Source organism: Malaclemys terrapin, chromosome 11, assembly GCF_027887155.1.
Source record: "Malaclemys terrapin pileata isolate rMalTer1 chromosome 11, rMalTer1.hap1, whole genome shotgun sequence".
NCBI lineage: Eukaryota > Metazoa > Chordata > Testudines > Emydidae > Malaclemys > Malaclemys terrapin.
Genome location: NC_071515.1, coordinates 42869852 through 42887603, shown reverse-complemented (window position 1 = coordinate 42887603; position 17752 = coordinate 42869852). Strand labels below are relative to the sequence as shown.

At 40.5% G+C, this 17752-nt stretch overlaps 1 protein-coding gene across 3 annotated transcripts in view; it reads right to left on the bottom strand.

Annotated features, from left to right (window-relative positions):
• Positions 1-2277: 2277 nt before the first annotated feature.
• Positions 2278-17752, bottom strand: part of ABCB11 (ATP binding cassette subfamily B member 11) — a 72209-nt gene continuing 56734 nt past the window's right edge. For all 3 annotated transcript variants that reach the window (XM_054044671.1, XM_054044670.1, XM_054044672.1), the window contains exons 22-28: positions 12199-12402; positions 8574-8815; positions 8304-8460; positions 7322-7519; positions 6112-6318; positions 5416-5562; positions 2278-3529 (exon numbers count right to left, since the gene is read on the bottom strand). In XM_054044671.1, coding sequence (XP_053900646.1) covers positions 3329-3529; positions 5416-5562; positions 6112-6318; positions 7322-7519; positions 8304-8460; positions 8574-8815; positions 12199-12402 — 1356 coding nt within the window. In that variant the 3' untranslated portion in view covers positions 2278-3328. The remainder of the gene's footprint in view (positions 3530-5415; positions 5563-6111; positions 6319-7321; positions 7520-8303; positions 8461-8573; positions 8816-12198; positions 12403-17752) is intronic.

The following is a 17752-nucleotide window of genomic DNA, read 5'->3' as shown; positions in this document are numbered from 1 at the left end:
CTAGACTACCTGAATGTTCTCAATAGAACAGGAGGCTGCAGACTGTATTTAGTGAAGTTTCTACGCTCTGCGGAGCTGAAGCTAGGCTCTTGCAGAGAGCAGGAGCTTCAGCACCCAAAGGCTCCCAATGGATGAAGACGGCTGATCTCCAGAATTCCCCTATGTGCAAACTGAACTGGGGGTTTCCAAGCAGGGGGGATAATTAAGCTTCAGCTGTGATTTCGTAGCATGACCATTTTAAATCAAAGGCCAGAACCTCAGTTAGCATAACTAGATGTATCTTCATTTACTTCAGAATATTGCATACCTAAGCTTTAACTATTGCAGTTTTGGCTGAATAATTTGTGCAACTAGCACGTTAAGATGGGTGGCCTACCTCAGCCCACTTTGGGCTACAGCGAATGAATTTCCTGTTGTGTTTGTATTAGGAATAAAGAGATTAAAGGGCTTGATTAATTCCCTCACGTCTGCTAATGAAAACTAAACAGGAAGTCTGCCCTCCATGTCTCTGGTGTTGAGAATGGGCCAGTGCAATTCAGAAAGTTGGTTAGCTAGCTAGGAAATGCCTCCTTGCAATGAGATGAACTGTAGCTACAACTGGTAGGGTTATATGGGGCCCTGGCTGTAAATTAATGGAGCCCTTCTTGGCATAACCCTTAGAGGGAGCGTGGCAGTAGTTCCATCGCCAAATCAGCCCCGGGTGTGAATGCTCCTGCACATCATTTAATCTGTTCTTAAAATCAGTGGGAACTTATGAACATAGGAATTGTCATACCACGTCAGTGTTCTATCATTGACTCCCAATGGATCAGAGGAATAGAAAAACTACCTTATGAGAGGAGACTCAAGAAGCGTGGCCTAACAAAATGAAGGCTGAATATAGCTGGGGTTGCCAATTTTCTAATTTCACAAAACCGAACACCCTTGCCCCAGCTCTGCCCCACCCCTTCTCCAAGGCTCCACCCTTGTCCTGTCCCTTCCCTGAGGCCCTGCTCCCACTCACTCCAGCCCCCCCACTCCATCACTCGCTCTCCCCCACCCTCACTGGGCTGGGACTGGAGTGCAGGCTCCAGCTGGAGGGTGCGGGCAGAAATGAGGGATTCAGGGTGCGGGAGGGGGCTCCAGGCTGGGGCTAAAGAGTTTGAAGTGTGGGAGGGGACTCAGGGCTGGGGTAGGGTGTGGGGTGCAGGAGCAGATATGGGGGGTGCGGTCTCTGGGAGGGAGCTAGGGTGTAGGAGGGGGTTCTGACCTGGGGCAGGCAGCTCCTGGTCGGTGGTGTAGCGGGGCTAAGGCAGGCTCCCTGCCTGCCCTGTATCCACACTGCTCCCGGAAGTGGCCGGCATATCCGGACCCTAGGCGGAGGCACGGTCAGGCAGCTGTGCGCGCTGCCTGCGTTTGCAGGCACTGCCCCCGTAGTTCCCATTGGCCACGGTTTCTGGCCAATGGGCGCTCTGGGGCGGTGCAGCAAGCAGAGCTTCCCTGATCACTCCTGCACCTAGGGGGTCGGACATGCCGGCCGCTTCTGGGGAGCTGCACAGAACCAGGGCAGGCAGGCAGCCTGCCTTAGCCTCGGTGCACCACCGACTGGACTTCTAACAGCCCGGTCAGTGGTGCTAACTGGAGCTGCCAGGGTCCCTTTTCAACCAGGTGTTTCGGTCAAAAGCCAGGTACCTGGCAATCCTAAATATAGCTCAACGGCTTGGTAATAGCGACCACAATGTAATAATGTAGTGGGGAAAGTAACAACGAAACCCACCACAGGAGCAACTTCAGAAAGCGAGACTGTACAAAAATGAGACCGCTATTTAAACGGAAATTAAAAGAAACAGTCACAAGAGTGAAAGGTCTGCAGCCTGCATGGAAACTATTTAAAAAACTATAGGAGGGGCGCAAACCAAATGTATATCCCAACTAAAAAAGAAAACAGTAAGAGGACCAAAAAAAAAAAAAAAGCCACCATAGCTAAACAGCAGAGTAAATGAGTCGGTTAGAGAGAAAAAGGCATCCTTTAAACAATTGGAAGTCAAATTCTGCTGCAGAAAATAGAAAGGAGCATAAACCCTGCAAGCCAAGTGTAAAAGTATAATTAGGCAGGCCAAAAAAGACACTTTAGAGAAAGGTGCAATAAACCTCATGATGGAAAATTATAGAATAACCTTCCGCCAGAGAAAGGCTGTTCCTAATCTTCACTTAGTATTTGGCTTATGCCTTGAAGCATGATAGTTTATATGTACAAAGGTCAAACCAATCTAATATAACTGTGAACATTCTCCACGATCAATAGAAATGGAAATCTTTTTTATTCTTTAAGCTTTACAGAATTTTAACATTCTCCTTAAAAAGAAATGGCATGATATGGTCACCAGTGATGAAAATGTGAAATTCTCTATTTATCTAGCACAGTTTCATGGTAAGAAAGAAATTAAATAACAGTGAAAAATAATTATTGATTTAACTTAGTATTTATTCATATTCAAATCATTTAGCTGAGGCCATTTAATAAAGTGGCTAACTTAGAAGAATTAATCTTTACCAGCTTCTGTTCCTCTTCTCAATCTCTTTCTTTAGCATAGTGGCATGAAGCTGACTTCATTGTTATTTTTTATTTATTTCACAAGTAGCATCTAGATCCTCCAATGTAGATCAGGGCCCCCTGGTGCTAGGCACTATACAAACACACAGTAAAAGACAGTCCTTGCCTGAAAGAGCTCACAATCTAAATAGACAAGAGGGACAAAGAATGGGGCAAAAAAGTTTTCTATACCCACATTGAGAGTATTTGTTTTAATTCTGTCTGTAAAACCTTCAAGTTAGGAAATATTTGATCCCACCACTAAAATAGAATATAGTATCGTACTTGGTGTTATGTTTTAGACCTATAACTTGCCAAAAGAAGCAATCCCTGCTCTGGCATGCTAGTATTCAGGGTGGATTCTTCCTTGGCTAACATTTAATCAAGCAAGCAAAGCACTCTGCAGCCGGACTACAAAGCCATTTTACATGAGCTCCCACCCTCATATAGCTCCACAACTCCCAAATAAAGAGTTTTCTTACCAGGAAATTTCCTTCTCTCCCTTGCACAATGGGCTAGGCTATCTCCTGAACAAATCAGCCAACTCTGTAATCACTATATATGATCCTACAGGGCTTGCTTACTCCAGAAGGCAAGATACATTTTAGGCTCGATAATGTCCCATGTAACTTGTCATATGACAGAGCGTTTTGTACCATGTAATAACTTAAAGGGGTACCAACATTGCCAAACCAACTGCAGAGTTCTCATTTAGAAAAGTATCATCCTTCAAGTTTACACAGAGCCTGTGGTAAATCAGCTAATTGGTGCTCCAGTGGTGACAAGTTTGTAATAAGCTCCTTCCCTGGCCATCAGTTCATTATGATTGCCCTTTTCAACAATAATTCCTTGAGACATGACAGCTATGATATCAGAGTGTTGAATTGTAGACAACCGATGTGCTATGACAATGCAGGTCCGTCCCTCTCTGGCTTTATCCAATGCATCTTGCACAGTCTGCAGACAATAGACATAGTATCAGAATGAAAATGTGTCAGCTGAAATGGAGGTCAAGATCTGGAAAACCCCTGATTAGTCTATACCAATAATTAGATGGCTCAGCATTTCTAAAATTTACTGTTGGACATTTGAACCAAAGCTGAATCAAAGGTGAAGTTATTGATGTGCTTGGCTGATCCATGAATTAAACAGCTAGTATATAGGAGGGATTAGCAAATATGCATAACTCTAGAAATTATACATGAGTCCTTCAGTTACACCCTGAATGTCATTTTAGTGCTGATGTGGTTTAAAACTACCAGTGTTACTTTCATCTCAAGGTGCAAGAAAGCCATGCAAATCCTTGCCTGAGTTCTTAGTCCCAGTGCTGCAGTCTTTAATTGAAGTTAATGAAATTACTGCATGCTCAGGCCCTTTATGCATACAGTAATTCCTCACCTAACGTAGTTATGTTCTTGAAAAATGCGACTTTAAGAGAAACGATGTTAAGCTAATCCAATTTCCCCATCAGAATTAATGTAAACGGGGGATTAGGTTCCAGAGAATTTTTTTTCACCAGACAAAAGATATTATATACATATACAATATAAATTTTAAACAATTTTAAACAAACAATTTAATACTGTACTCAGCAATGAAGAGTGCGAAGTTTGGTTGAGTTGATGGAGTCAGAGGGTGAAAGAGGGTGGATCATCCGGCTGCTCCTCTTGCTGTTCTTTCCAAAGTGCCTGGGGGGTGCTCAACCCCCGGCTCTTCCCTAAGCCCGCCCCCGCTCCACCCCCACCCCACCTTTTCCTGCCCCTGCTCCCCCCTCCCAAGCGCACTGCATCCTCACACCTCCCTCCCCACGCCACCTGCCCGCAACAATCAGCTGTTTTGCAGCATTCAGGAGGCTGGGGGAGAGGGGGAGGACGCGGCGCGCAGCCTCCTCCTTCCCTCCCTGTGCCTCCTGCCTGCAGCAATCAGCCGTTTGGGGGCATTTGCGGGGGGGCGGGCTGCATGCCGCATCCTCACTCCTCCTCTCTTCCCCCCCCAGCCTCCTGAACGACGCAAAACAGCTGATTGCTGCAGGCGGGAGGCGCGGGGAGGGAGGTGGAGGCTGCGCGCCTCCCGCCTGCAGCAATCAGCTGTTTTGCGGCATTCAGGAGGCTGGGGGAGAGGGGAAGGACGCAGCGCGCGGCCTCCCCCTTCCCTCCCTGTGCCTCCTGCCTGCAGCAATCAGCTGTTTGGGGGCATTTGGGGGACGCATGCCACATCCTCATTCCTCCCCCAAAGCCTCCTGAATGGCGTGAAACAGCTGATTGCTGCAGGAGGGAGTCTAAGAGCAGCTATGGCTGGTTGGTTTTGTATTTTTACATATTAGAACAAGGGTAGGCAACCTATGGCATGCGTGCCAAAGGCGGCACGCGAGCTGATTTTCAGTGGCACGCACACTGCCCGGGTCCAGGGGGCTCTGAATTTTAATTAAATTTTAAATGAAGCTTCTTAAATATTTTAAAAACCTTATTTACTTTACATACAACAATAGTTTAGTTATTTATTATAGACTTCTAGAGAGAGAGCTTCTAAAAACGTTAAAATGTATTACTGGCACGCGAAACCTTAAATCAGAGTGAATAAATGAAGACTCGGCACACCACTTCTGAAAGGTTGCTGACCCCTGTATTAGAATGTTATAAATAGTGTTTTAGGGCTGAATTTACTCAAAGAAAAAATACTGTCTGTGATAAGAGGGTATCTCTTTATCTCGTACTTTTCTAAGGTTTCTGTATCAGACAGAAACAAATTAAAATTAAATTTTATTATTATGGACATTTCTTTTATGAGAACACACCTAGATAATTATACTGAACCTCCCTCATTCTCTTTTATTGCACATTTACCTTTTCACTTTCTGTGTCTAAGGCAGATGTTGCTTCGTCCAGTAATAAGATTTTAGGATCTCGTATGATGGCCCGAGCTATAGCGATGCGTTGCTTTTGCCCACGAGAAAGCTGGGATCCCTGAGCCCCAACATTAGTTTCATATTTCTGAAAAATATACCATAGGGGAAATTTTATTCCTAAATGAGCATGCCTTCAATTACAACAATGGATAAACTGGGACAATATTGAGGTGCCCCATGGGGAGTGGGCCATGAGTCTCCTTTCTGTTTGGTAACCCTGTTTGCTTCCTCTCCTTTCTGTTTGGTAACGCTGGAACCTTTCCTTTCTGTCTCCTATCAGAGTTTGAAATTTTGAAAATATTGCTTTCTGCTGGATATTTAATTTTTAAAGTATTTGCCCAACAGTAAAAAAAAAAAAAAAATCAAACCCCAAATTCCCATAAAATAAATCACAACAAAAACAACATTATGCCATTCTCCATTCACCACCACCACCACCACCACCACTAAGAGCTGTGAAAATAAAAAGACCACTGTTGGCACATGAAAAGGTCTAATTTGTTTTGGTGGGAAATCTCATTACAATGAATACCTTGCCTTTCTCAGCTGTCTTTTGTCCCACTATTTAGGCCCCATCATAGCATTTGTTTGATTTTGGTTTTTAGGTTTTTACTGTCCTTGCAAATATACTTACGTCTGGAAGGGACATGACAAAGTCATGCAGCTGGGCCTTCTTTGCTGCTTCTATAACTTCTTTCATAGTGATCTCTTTGCTGTTATCACCATATTTAATATTATCAGCAATACTACAGTCAAATAACACAGGCTCCTGAGACACTATTCCAATTTTAGATCTAAGGAACTGTATATTTACTTTCTTGGAATCGTGGCCATCTATTAACTACCAGTAAAAAAGACAAAATATGATATATCATTTCAGACTTGTGACATACAAAGAATGAATAGCTTTTGCTGAAACAAAATAGTCACAACAAGGCTTTAAATATATACAGCTTTGTAAAATAAAGTGTGCACAACATCACACTACTGTTAGTAACTAGAATAAGAATACTGTTTAGATTTACCGTCTTTGTTTTTAGCAAATAAATTATCACAAGGGTCCCTTCTGGCTTTGAAATCTATGGAATTAAACAGGTCCAAGGAGATAACAGTATAGTGCACATTCTCTGAGTGGCAAGCAACAGGCACAAAATATTTGTATGCCCATTGTGAACAAAGAACTCTAGTAGGCCAAATGCTGAAGTCTTTACTCAAGGCCATGTGCATTGACTTTTAAGCAGATTTCACAACTGATAGTATGATACATGGACCTTAACTGTTCAGTTCTTACTCAGGCAAAGTGCCTGCTGATTTCAATGAGAATTTTGCCTACAAGAAGACTGAGCAAAAACCAAGGGCCAGCTCATTCCAGGTGGATCTTCTTGAAGAGGTAAGTCTAATTTTCCCTCCCTAACCCTCTCAGATGTCTCTACACTTGGGCTATGTGGATTCTGAGGGGCAGGAGGGTGTCAAAAAGAGAAGGTGCTGCTCTCCATGACACCAATCCCATCTGTGTGCCTGGATTTCTGCATAGAGGTGTATTACTTCCTTCTAGGGCCTCTCTGTGACTGTTACTGAGCATCAGCAGAGAGAACCAGCCAAGGTTCACCAACTTAGGTTGGATCATTGGAGAACTTTAGACTGTAAATTTGAGGAAAGATCAAGAGAGCTACACCCTATTGTGGATGGTGTGAAAATCCACTGAAGTGATCCTCAGCTGTGCAAATGTTACTTAGTGACTCTTTGGTAAAATCTCCTATGTAACGTTGGAGAAGAACTTTGGAGTCTGAAGATTTCTGCAGCTGGCAAGCACTAAAACTATCCAAGTAGTGAAAGCTGCTTACCACACGTCCTTTCTCAGGGTCATAAAAGCGCTCCAGAAGCTGGACGCTAGTGCTTTTGCCACATCCACTACTTCCAACAAATGCAAGTGTCTGCGCAGGTTTAACAGACACCGAGAAGCCGTTCAAAACTTGGATGTCAGGCCGAGAAGGATACGTGAACCTGCAGTTGATAAATTCAATGCTTCCCTTGAAATTGTCCTGGTAAAAAAGTGAGACAGAAAGTGCTAAGAACTGAATTCTGAAGAGTGACAAAACTCCTCACATTAAATATGATTCTTGTTTCCAATATTAGTTTTTGTGAGTGACTTAGGTGCTTGTGAAATAACCCTGGAGACTGAGGAACCTGAAGACTGACTGGCTTGACTGTCCTGGGACAGGAGTCTTCTATTTAGCCAGAACTATGCTGCTGTATTCATTCATTCTATCAGTGGAAGCTTCCCCACACTGTACTGCAAATAGCCTAAACATAGAAGGGGACCAACTTTTGAGCTGAGACAGTAGTTCATTCTCCAACTCCATTCAGAGGTTTTGATTGCCAACAGAGGTGCCAATTAATGCCAAATTTGAAGGTGTTTCTGTGATATGCTCATACAAGAACAAGGAGATTATAAACATGCTTAGTGACTGAACCCGTCTGGATTTAAATCACTGTTGTAGAGGTGGAAGAAAATCTCATTATCCAGTGAATCCATCCAGCTCCCAACTCTCAGATCAGTTATTAGTACGTATTCACCATTTATTGATCCTCTGTGTGAAATTTCTGGTAGACTGGGAATAATTTGACTGCATGTCTCATGCTTACATTATAGCACATAGCTCAGTACTTCCCAAAAGCAAGGATATCTAGCAAATATTCAGATGTCAACTTACCTTGCTCACAAACAGAGGTGTATATGAAATAATCCCTAATTACTGGGGTTTCAATACCTATATCATTGGGTTGAATAATGACATTACCTGCATTACTCATCTCTACTCTTACCCATTTTTCCCCTCCATTACTGTAAACACTGATTTGGGGAACCCGATCCACCAGTTGAAAAAAACGTGCAGCAGATATTTTTGCTTTAGCATAGTTTGGAGTATAAGAAGAAGCTCTTCCCAAAGCAGTGCCACTGGTCACAACGGCAGAGATCACCCTGCAGTCAAGGAGGAAAGCTTTTAGCTCGTGGGTTATGTAAATTTGTGAATTTTATTGTAAACAACATACTTCTGTAGTAAAGTATGTGCCTGTCTGCAAGTATCTTCTTACCTAAACACATAGCTATAATGAAGTCCTTCATTCTCCACCAAAAAACCTCCATATCGATAAGAGACTGAATTGGCTATGAATACTATACATTGGGCAAAGCCAAAACAGATTCCATAAATATTTGCTTTACTGATTGCAGCTCTGTATGGGATTTCCAGCTGTTCTTCATATGCTTCAATGAACTTTCTCTCCTTCCCTATTCCAGCTACAGTCCTAATGTTAGAGAGGGCTTCACTGGAAATCTGAAGAAAAAAATAGGTTACAGGTAAAACATTTAGGAATCACTCTGAAAAAGTGGGAAGACCTTCTCTTTATCCCACTTTTCACTGAGAGGGCAACATGATTGTTTGGCAAATTATAGAAACTAATGATGTACAAATTGGTTCAGATACAATAAGAACTGATGCAAACCTCAAACAGGACCTTTTCTGAAGTCAACCCTCCTCGGACTAGACTACCGCAAAACATTCACGCTGAGGATGGCCTTGCTTGGGCTCTTACACATGGGTGAATTTCACTTTGTATATGTCACTGGCACCACTATTCCTTAATAATAGAATGTGTCCAACTCCAAACAAAGAGGTGTGGTTATTCTGGCAGACCCTCTCATCAGCTGAAACATGGCCTTCCTCAACGTCCCATGCTGATATTGTGTTGTGCTGGGAGATGCGTGTCCGGCTGAACGTAGGACTAGGGATTTGTAATGTATATCTTAGTCTGACCATGGGCTTGACAATGGCATTTTAGGCAGCAATCTCTAGTTAAACTGAGCAACACCAAATATGCCATAATGCTAAATATTTTTAAATATATGGAACTGTGGGAATGTTGGTGTTAATCATAGATGAAAAGTGGTTATTTTCTTGTTTGCACTTTTTAAGAACTTTTTTATTTCAATTGTTTTGTTTCTGTTTTTTTCTTACACCAGTGGTTTTGGGGGAAAGGGTGATAGAGCCTAATCTTTTATAAATTAAAGGCAGATGAGTTTACTACTTAAGCTTTTCCATTAACACCTTGCCAGTTCATGTTCAAGAAAAGTGGCTAGATGGAACATACAGATGAGGGTACAATCCTGGCTGCACTGAAGCTAATGGCAAAACTCCCATCAGCTTCGGTGGGACCAGGGTTTCAGCCAGAGGGTAGAGAAAGAGCAATCCCATGCCTGACTGCATGTACAATCTATTGTGTAATATTATCATGCAGTGTAGGAAGCTGGTATCAATTCCCCATTGTCTTTTTCTCTGCTTTGGAAACTTTTTTGAGATACCCATTAATTGTAAGGATTAGGTTCTAGTTTTGTTGCTTATAAAGTTAGTCTCAACCCACAGTTGGGCTATATTTTCATCAATGGAAGGCATACAGAGTTTATTCTATACCAGATTATTGCTTCATTCAGTTTGTCCTGTGTATTTTAATTCACAGGTTTGTCATGTTTAAATGTACTTGCTGTTTGCCTTGCCATTTGTAATGGCTCAGTCTGTTTTGCCTTCTCTCATCTACGTATAGATATTCTTACTAAATTTTGTTTCATTGCCTATGAAAGCTTTCTGCATGCAGCATAGAGGAGGTGACCTGAATATGAATACGTAAAAATGATTTAGGTCAATTTTCCATTACATTTGTTCCAGACCAGTGTGTAGCATTAGTGCTGGAGCATTAGCATGTACCTTGAAAGAGAGAATAAATAGGCCTTGTGAACTTGAGTATTCAGACTATGTCTTTCTATATTTTAAAATGGCAGAGAAGCAATCATTGTAGAAAAGACTTAAACAAACCCTTTCGTATTTAGATGCTAGGCTGCTGAATAAATTAGAAAATATCACCAGACATAATCAGTCATTGAAGCATTGAATGTCCTTTTCTTCCTAGCCTCTGGGTCATTCCGTTGAGTAATGGCTGATGCACTGGCCATTTGTCAAGTTTCTATCTCTACATCAATTTCAAGAAGGTATTTTGATTGATTATTTGCTGTAAATAATTTAGCCATTGTGAATGAGAGAATAGTCAGCATTGACTCTTCCTAGACTTTGGGTGTCTTTGTTTGAACTAGTGTTATCAACTCCATGAGGTGTTAATTATCTTAATTCATGTTGTATACAGGCATGTGATTTTTTTTTTAGTTTTCCTAGAATTCTGTTAACATATAAGGATAATCTAAATTTGTAGAACTCATTCATTTCTACAGTTTAATTTATTTAGACTGCATATCCCTGTTTGTCTGACAAACTGTTTGGCCTCAGTCCCAGAGAAGGAGGAATTGTGCTGTATAAGTCTGCCGGCAAGCCTACATCTATGAAAAAAATCATTCCTTTTTTTCTCTGCATCGGGGGCGGGATGGGAAGGAAGTCTGCACAATTACTAAATGGGGAGTGTTTCTAATACCATGTCCTCCAACTGGCCCCATTTTCTTGGAGCAGATCAGTATTTGCACTGTTGTACCAGGTACGTTTTAAAATGGATCCAGTTCTGGCTACTGGCAACATGTGGCTGGCAGCATTGGTGACAGATTTTAAGACAAGGAACCCTATGAGTGCTGTCAGGGCAGCTGCCCTGTTCACCTCCATTTCTGACTAGGGATGGGGAGAGTGGACAACTGCCATTCCCTGTCTCTTCCCCACCTCAGCTGCTGCTACATACACTAGAGGTCTTCCAGCAAATGCAGCTAGTGGCTTTGGCTGAGACACTCTCTAAGTAATTACTGATCTGGCTGAGTGCCTATAACCTCTCCACAGAGATCCCTATTAAGAACCACATGTGGAGCAGCCCCTAGATGTTCATTGCCAAAAGACCATGAAGGTTTGCTAACTGGGAAATCGGGAGGGAATGGGAGTGGGAGCAACAGAGAAGGCAGACAATCAGGGAACACTGCACACACAACTTATTCCTCCCCATGAAGGCTCTCACTCCTGTGATGGCTTGCTTAACAAACTTCACCTGTATCTATTTCCCTCACCCACTTTGGAGAACACATACTGCAGTTACAATGTACACTTCGTTTGGTATCAAAATGAGACAGCAGAGGAAGACATGCTGCATGGTACAAAAAGTCAAAGCAAAAAAGTTTACATTACTCCTATAAAGGAAAGGCTTTACTATGCTATGTTCTAGCTTAGAAAATCCAACTGATGTGGAAACAGTGGGCTCCTAAAATCTAGCCCATCCAGTTGCAGAATACAGCTCACTATAAAAACAACCCAGCTGTCTTTAAAATCAGCAGATACTGTTTTCTGGGTTAGTGCTGAATTCTAGAATGCAATGATTTCTTAATGCACATGACCATTGTTTCCTGCTGATGGGCTACAAAAGCATAAGAGGGTGCCTTCAGATATGCATTTTAAAAGGAATAAGCAATAAAAGAGACTGGAATTAGAGACTCATATCTTACCGTCCAAGGTCATAGCCTTTTTGAGGAGGAAGTCATTTTCCAAGCAGTAAGTACTTTTAGAGCTGGGAAAGTCGCCATGAAATTTCAATGGCCCGACAAGCAGAAATACTGCCCTTTGTATATCTCTACCACTTCTATAGCGTCTGACTCACTGATAATTCCAACTGCATGAGCTATGACTGTCACACACATCCACCCCAAATGCCTGCTAATCTAAAATTAGTTTTCAGAAAACATTACCTGCCCAGTAATTTCCATAGCTTGCTTGTCCTGCGAGGCAAATCCTGTCAACATTTTAGCCTGCACAGCTCCAGATAAGGCTAAAAAGGGCAGGAAGCACATTATAACTAGACTTAGTTTCCAGCTGAAGTAGAAAGCAATGATGATGGCCACTCCAATGTTGGTTAAGGAACTGACAATCATTCCTATCTGAGATCCGGTAGCCTTAAAAGAAAACAAAAGTAGATGACTGAATTGTATTCCCACAGTAACATCAATCATCATACATGCTTCAAAAGACAATCAAATACCTTCCCATCAAGCTTAGAGCATTCTAGCTATTAAAATAACATGGCATGGATTAGTGTGTTTAGATTGACTCCATAGGTATTAGCCCAGTCTAGCTGTCCTTTTTCCCATTGAAGTCAAATGAGAATTTTTGTCAAAACAAAGACTGCAGGCTCAATCCCTAAATGTTCTCCTGACCCACAAGCCTTCCCAAGGACTAGGAAAGAAAAACAGCCCCTAAGAATGCTAATAGATGTAAAGATGTAATTAGGGGTGAATTTTTACCATTTAGATGACTCCCTTTGACTTCCATAGAAGCTGCTCATGTGCATCAGTATGTGGAATTTGGCCCAAATATCTATTTGTTTTATGTATTTATTTATCTTTGAATAATAAAGAGGTGCCCATAATAGGCTCTATGAACCCTAGCATATAGCTAGAAATACAGCAAAATTCCAGCAGCGCTAAAATAATCAAACAGGAACTCATTGAGGCAGTATTTGGCAAAGATTTAAAAAGGGATGAATCACAGTTGCTGTTTATCCCTATTTCAGATAAAGTTTAAAAATACCTTTGTATTAATCTTTGTTGGTAATTTTATCTTTGCCTCATGCACTATGGGAACATTTTTCTTTCTGACAATTTTACTGTATTTGGTTGGTCTGTCTCAGCAGCAACAAACATTTAACTTCACTAAATGGGAACTAAATTGTATATTTAAAAAAAAGTTTGAGCTCTTAAATCATTAGGTGTAAAATTCATCACCCAGGTGTGGAGTGCCAACACCCAGTTCGTCTTACTACTTTATCTCTCTACTAGAGCTACAGGGAGGGATGGGGGGCTGGGACTTGTGGCTGTTTTGGGAGTCTCCATCCCCCCTGCGTACCATGGAAAGGGTCTCTTTGTGGGTTCTACATTAGTCAGTGTGGAGTGCAACAATGAGACAGGTCCAGGATCTGTTCCTACATGGATCCTCTGGCTATAACATGCCACATACGTAGCACAAAGTGGCTGCAGCTGTTATGTCAGATACTTAGAGGTGGTTCTGAACTGGAACAGTTAGCTCCATAGAAATCCAGGGAAATTTGGATATACATTCAGCTCTGAACCTGGTGACTGGCCTTATACCTGCATGTACCTAAGGTTGTTCCCCCCCTATTTCGTTCTGATTTACCTCACATGGATAAGGTGTACACTACAGGAGACATTTCTATTTATGTATTTTTATGTGTTTATATATCACTCCCTAAGCTGATGAGGAAGTTGTCCAATTAGAAGACTTCCCTTCCTTATAGATCATTTCTCTCCAGACTCAGAAGCAGTGGAGAGGCAAGTGTGGTTTACTTCTGTTAGAAAATGAAGTTGTAAAGAGGGGGAAATCTTGAGGGCTAGCGGGAAACAGAGACAGAGTAGGCACACATTAAGCAGCAGTTTGACAAGTGGATCTTTTGTTTGTTTCTTTCTAAGGGAGAATTTAAAAAACCTGCCACACTATTGCCTAGCAAGGTATAACTGAGCAATCTCCTGAGCAGGTTCTGTAAATTCAGTAACTACAATGTTTTCTGATTTGTATGTAGGGAATTTGAGCTTAAAGTTTTCTCTTGTCTCTACGCCCCCTTGCACCCTTCCTTTGTTTTAAAAGAAAAGGTAACTCTTTGCGAAACAAGATGTGTAAATGGTGGGGGGAAGAGAAAATAAATCCTTTACCGTGAATTGTAAACGTGGCTGACTGGCAGTCAGCACTGTGAAAACCATAGTATTTAATTTGTGATAATTCAGTGTCATGAGAAGTAATAAATCACGTGCAAACGGGGAAAAATTCACCTTAGGAGATGAGAAATGGACAAAATATGCAAGCAACGATACAAAATTAACACAACTAAACCTAACACCATTTGTAAAACAATTAATACTTTAAAGATAACGTCTATCCATCTATTAGAAATAAATAGGTCCAAGTCACCATTATATATAAAATCTTCTACATCTTTATACATGTTATTGCTAATTTGAACAACCTGGGTATTTTTTCAAGCTAGTAATGCTTTTATAGTTAAGGTCAGTGGATCAATAATATGTAATTTTCAACGTTTTTTTTAATGGTTGGGTTCACTTTGAATAATAGTTTCATTCTGAAATGCTAGTACAGGCATAATTGTAGTTTGGCCAATAATAGTTTTTGTAGTTTGGCCATTTTACTGCTGGGAGTCATCACCAGGTGAGTATCACAGGAAAGGAGACAGTGGCAGCTAGCTCATCTGTCTTGTTGGGCTGGGTCTGGCAGGCATGACCGCAGACAGGCATTGTGATGTTGAAGACATCACACCTCCATAGGTATTAATAGCCCTTTTGAGGAGCAACTATAGGTGGTGCCCACCAGGTTTTTGTGTTGCTTAACAAAGCACCAGAAGATCCACGTAGATATAGGTGTTCTTTGTAGAGTCCTGTTTTTAGGTAACCTTCTACTGTGCCTAATTTATTCAATATTGCCATATTTGGGATTACTGTTGGTAAAGATACCGTAAATACAGTATACATAGAGTCTGACACTCAACAAGATGGTTTAGAATAAGATGTGCCTTGATTAGGATGTGGTATCACAAAGCCCAAATTTTGAAGAGTACTAAAAGGAATTTGTTTCCATGCTTTAACACATTGCCAATTCACAGAAATTCCTTTTGTACCATTTACTTAGGTGTTTATTCTCTATAAGGTTTGGCACCTTTACAACTTCAACATTTCTTAGTGTATTGATTACCCTGTCCAATGCATAGCCGCCATAAGTGGTACAAAAATGATTTTCATTCCCACTTTGTTTTTTGCTTTCTTATTATTAACTTTAACCAATTCATTGATTCTTTTGCCTGTCTATTTAAACAAATGAGCAATGTCATGCATATTTAACAGTGTTCCTGTCTTCATTAGCTAGACTCGCAAGTCCATCAGTCATTGATGGAACATTAATGTAGCTGACCTGTCTTTTTTTATGTTTTGAAAATCTACTCTATTTTAAAACAGATCCCATAATTTGTTTTTGCTTTGTAACTAGGACTGTCGATTAATCACAGTTTACTCCTGCGATTAACTTTAATCACAATTAATTGCAGTTTTAATCGTACTGTTAAACAATAGAATACCAATTTAAATTTATTAATATTTTTTGATGTTTTTCTACATTTTCAAATATATTGATTTCAATTTCAACGCAGAATACAAAGTCTTACAGTGCTCACTTTATATTATTTTTTTTTACAAATATTTGCACTGTAAAATGATAAAAGAAATGGTATTTTTCAATTCACCTCATACAAGTATTCTAGTGCAATCTCTTTATTGTGAAAGTGCAATTTACAAATACAGATTTTTGTGTGTGACATAACTGCACTCAAAAACAAAAATATGTAAAACTTTAGAGCCTACAAGTCCACTCAGTCCTACTTCTTATTCAGCCACTTGTTAAGACAAACAACTTTGTGTACATTTTTGGGAGATAATACTGCCCACTTCTTATTTACAATGTCATCTGAAAATGCCAGGCGTACACAGGGCATTTTTGTAGCTGGCATTGCAAGGTATTTACCTGCCAGATATGCTAAACATTTGTATGTTCCTTCATGCTTCAGCCACCATTCCGGAGGACATGGTTCCATGCTGATGACACTCATTAAAAAAAATAATGTGTTAATTAAATTTGTGACTCAACTCCTTGAAGGAGAATTGTATGTCTCCTGCTCTGTGTTTTACCTGCATTCTGCCATATATTTCATGTTATAGCAGTCTCAGATGATGACCCAGCACATGTTGTTTCTTTTAACAACACTTTCACTGCAGATTTGACAAAATGCAAAGGTACCAATGTGAGATTTCTAAAGGTAGCTACAGCACTTGACCATAGGTTTAAAAATCTGAAGTCCCTTCCAAAATCTGAGAGGGATGAGGTATGGAGCATGCTTTCAGAATTTTTAAAAGAGCAACACTACAATGTAGAAACTATAGAACCTGAACCACCAAAAAAGAAAATCAGCCTTCTGCTGGTGGCATTTGACTCAGATGATGAAAATGAACATGCATCAGTCCGCACTGATTTGGATCATTATCAAGCAGAATCCATCATCCGCATGCATGAATGACCTCTGGAATGGTGGTTGAAGCATGAAGGTGACATGAATCTTTAGTGCATCTGGCACGTAAATACCTTGGTACACCAGCTACCACACTGCCATGAAAATGCTTGTTCTCACTTTCAGGTGACATTGTAAACAAGAAGCGAGCAGCATTATCTCCTGCAAATGTAAACAAACTTGTTTGTCTGAGTGATTGGCTGAACAAGAAGTAGGACTGAGTGGACTTGCAGGCTCTAAAGTTGCACATTGTTTTATTTTTGAATGCAGTTATTTTTTGTACATAATTCTACATTTGTAAATTCAACTTTCATGATAAGGAGATTGTACTACGGTATTTGTATTCAGTGAACTGAAAAATACTATTTCTTTTGCTTTTTACAGTGCAAATATTTATAATCAAAATAAATATAAAGTGAGCACTGTACAGTTTGTATTCTGAGTTGTAATTGAAATAAATATATTTGAAAATGTAGAAAACATCCAACAATATTTAAATAAATGGTATTCTATTATTGTTTAACAGCGCAATTAATTGCACAATTAATCATGATTAATTTTTTAATCACGATTAATTATGGATAATTTTTAATCACTTGACAGCCCTATTTGTAACCCTTATGTCCTAAAAATATCAGAATAGGATTGAGTTTCCTGACTCCCAATAGCATCCCTTATTTGCTCATTGATATGCAGCCTATCTTTCAATTGGTATAGAAGTGGATAATCTAGACACAGTATTTTTACACATTTCAATTTCTGTCATATTCCAATGTAATGATTTTAAAACCATAGATTTATGCATAAATTGGGTATTGAAAGAAGGGTGAGTCCACTCTTTGGTCCTGGTTCCACTTTTGGACATGAAATAGGTTCTGTGGTTGTTGCCGTGGTAGTTGCTGCAAGCGGGTCTACTACCTTTAGGGTAATTCTTTTTGTTTCTGGTACGCGGGACATGTGGATCTTTTTTCCTTGGAGAAAATGTTAATACTTATTTTATAAAACACTTGGTCTTTCTTTGTTAAGGTCTTAACTAGCAGGGAAACTTTTTTGGTTCACCTAATTTCTATTTACACTGTTCATTGCATTTTGTAGTTCCAACTTCCATTACCAGATCCAGGAAGATGGACTTGATCAGCGTGTCAGAACCGGGGCCATCAGCATCT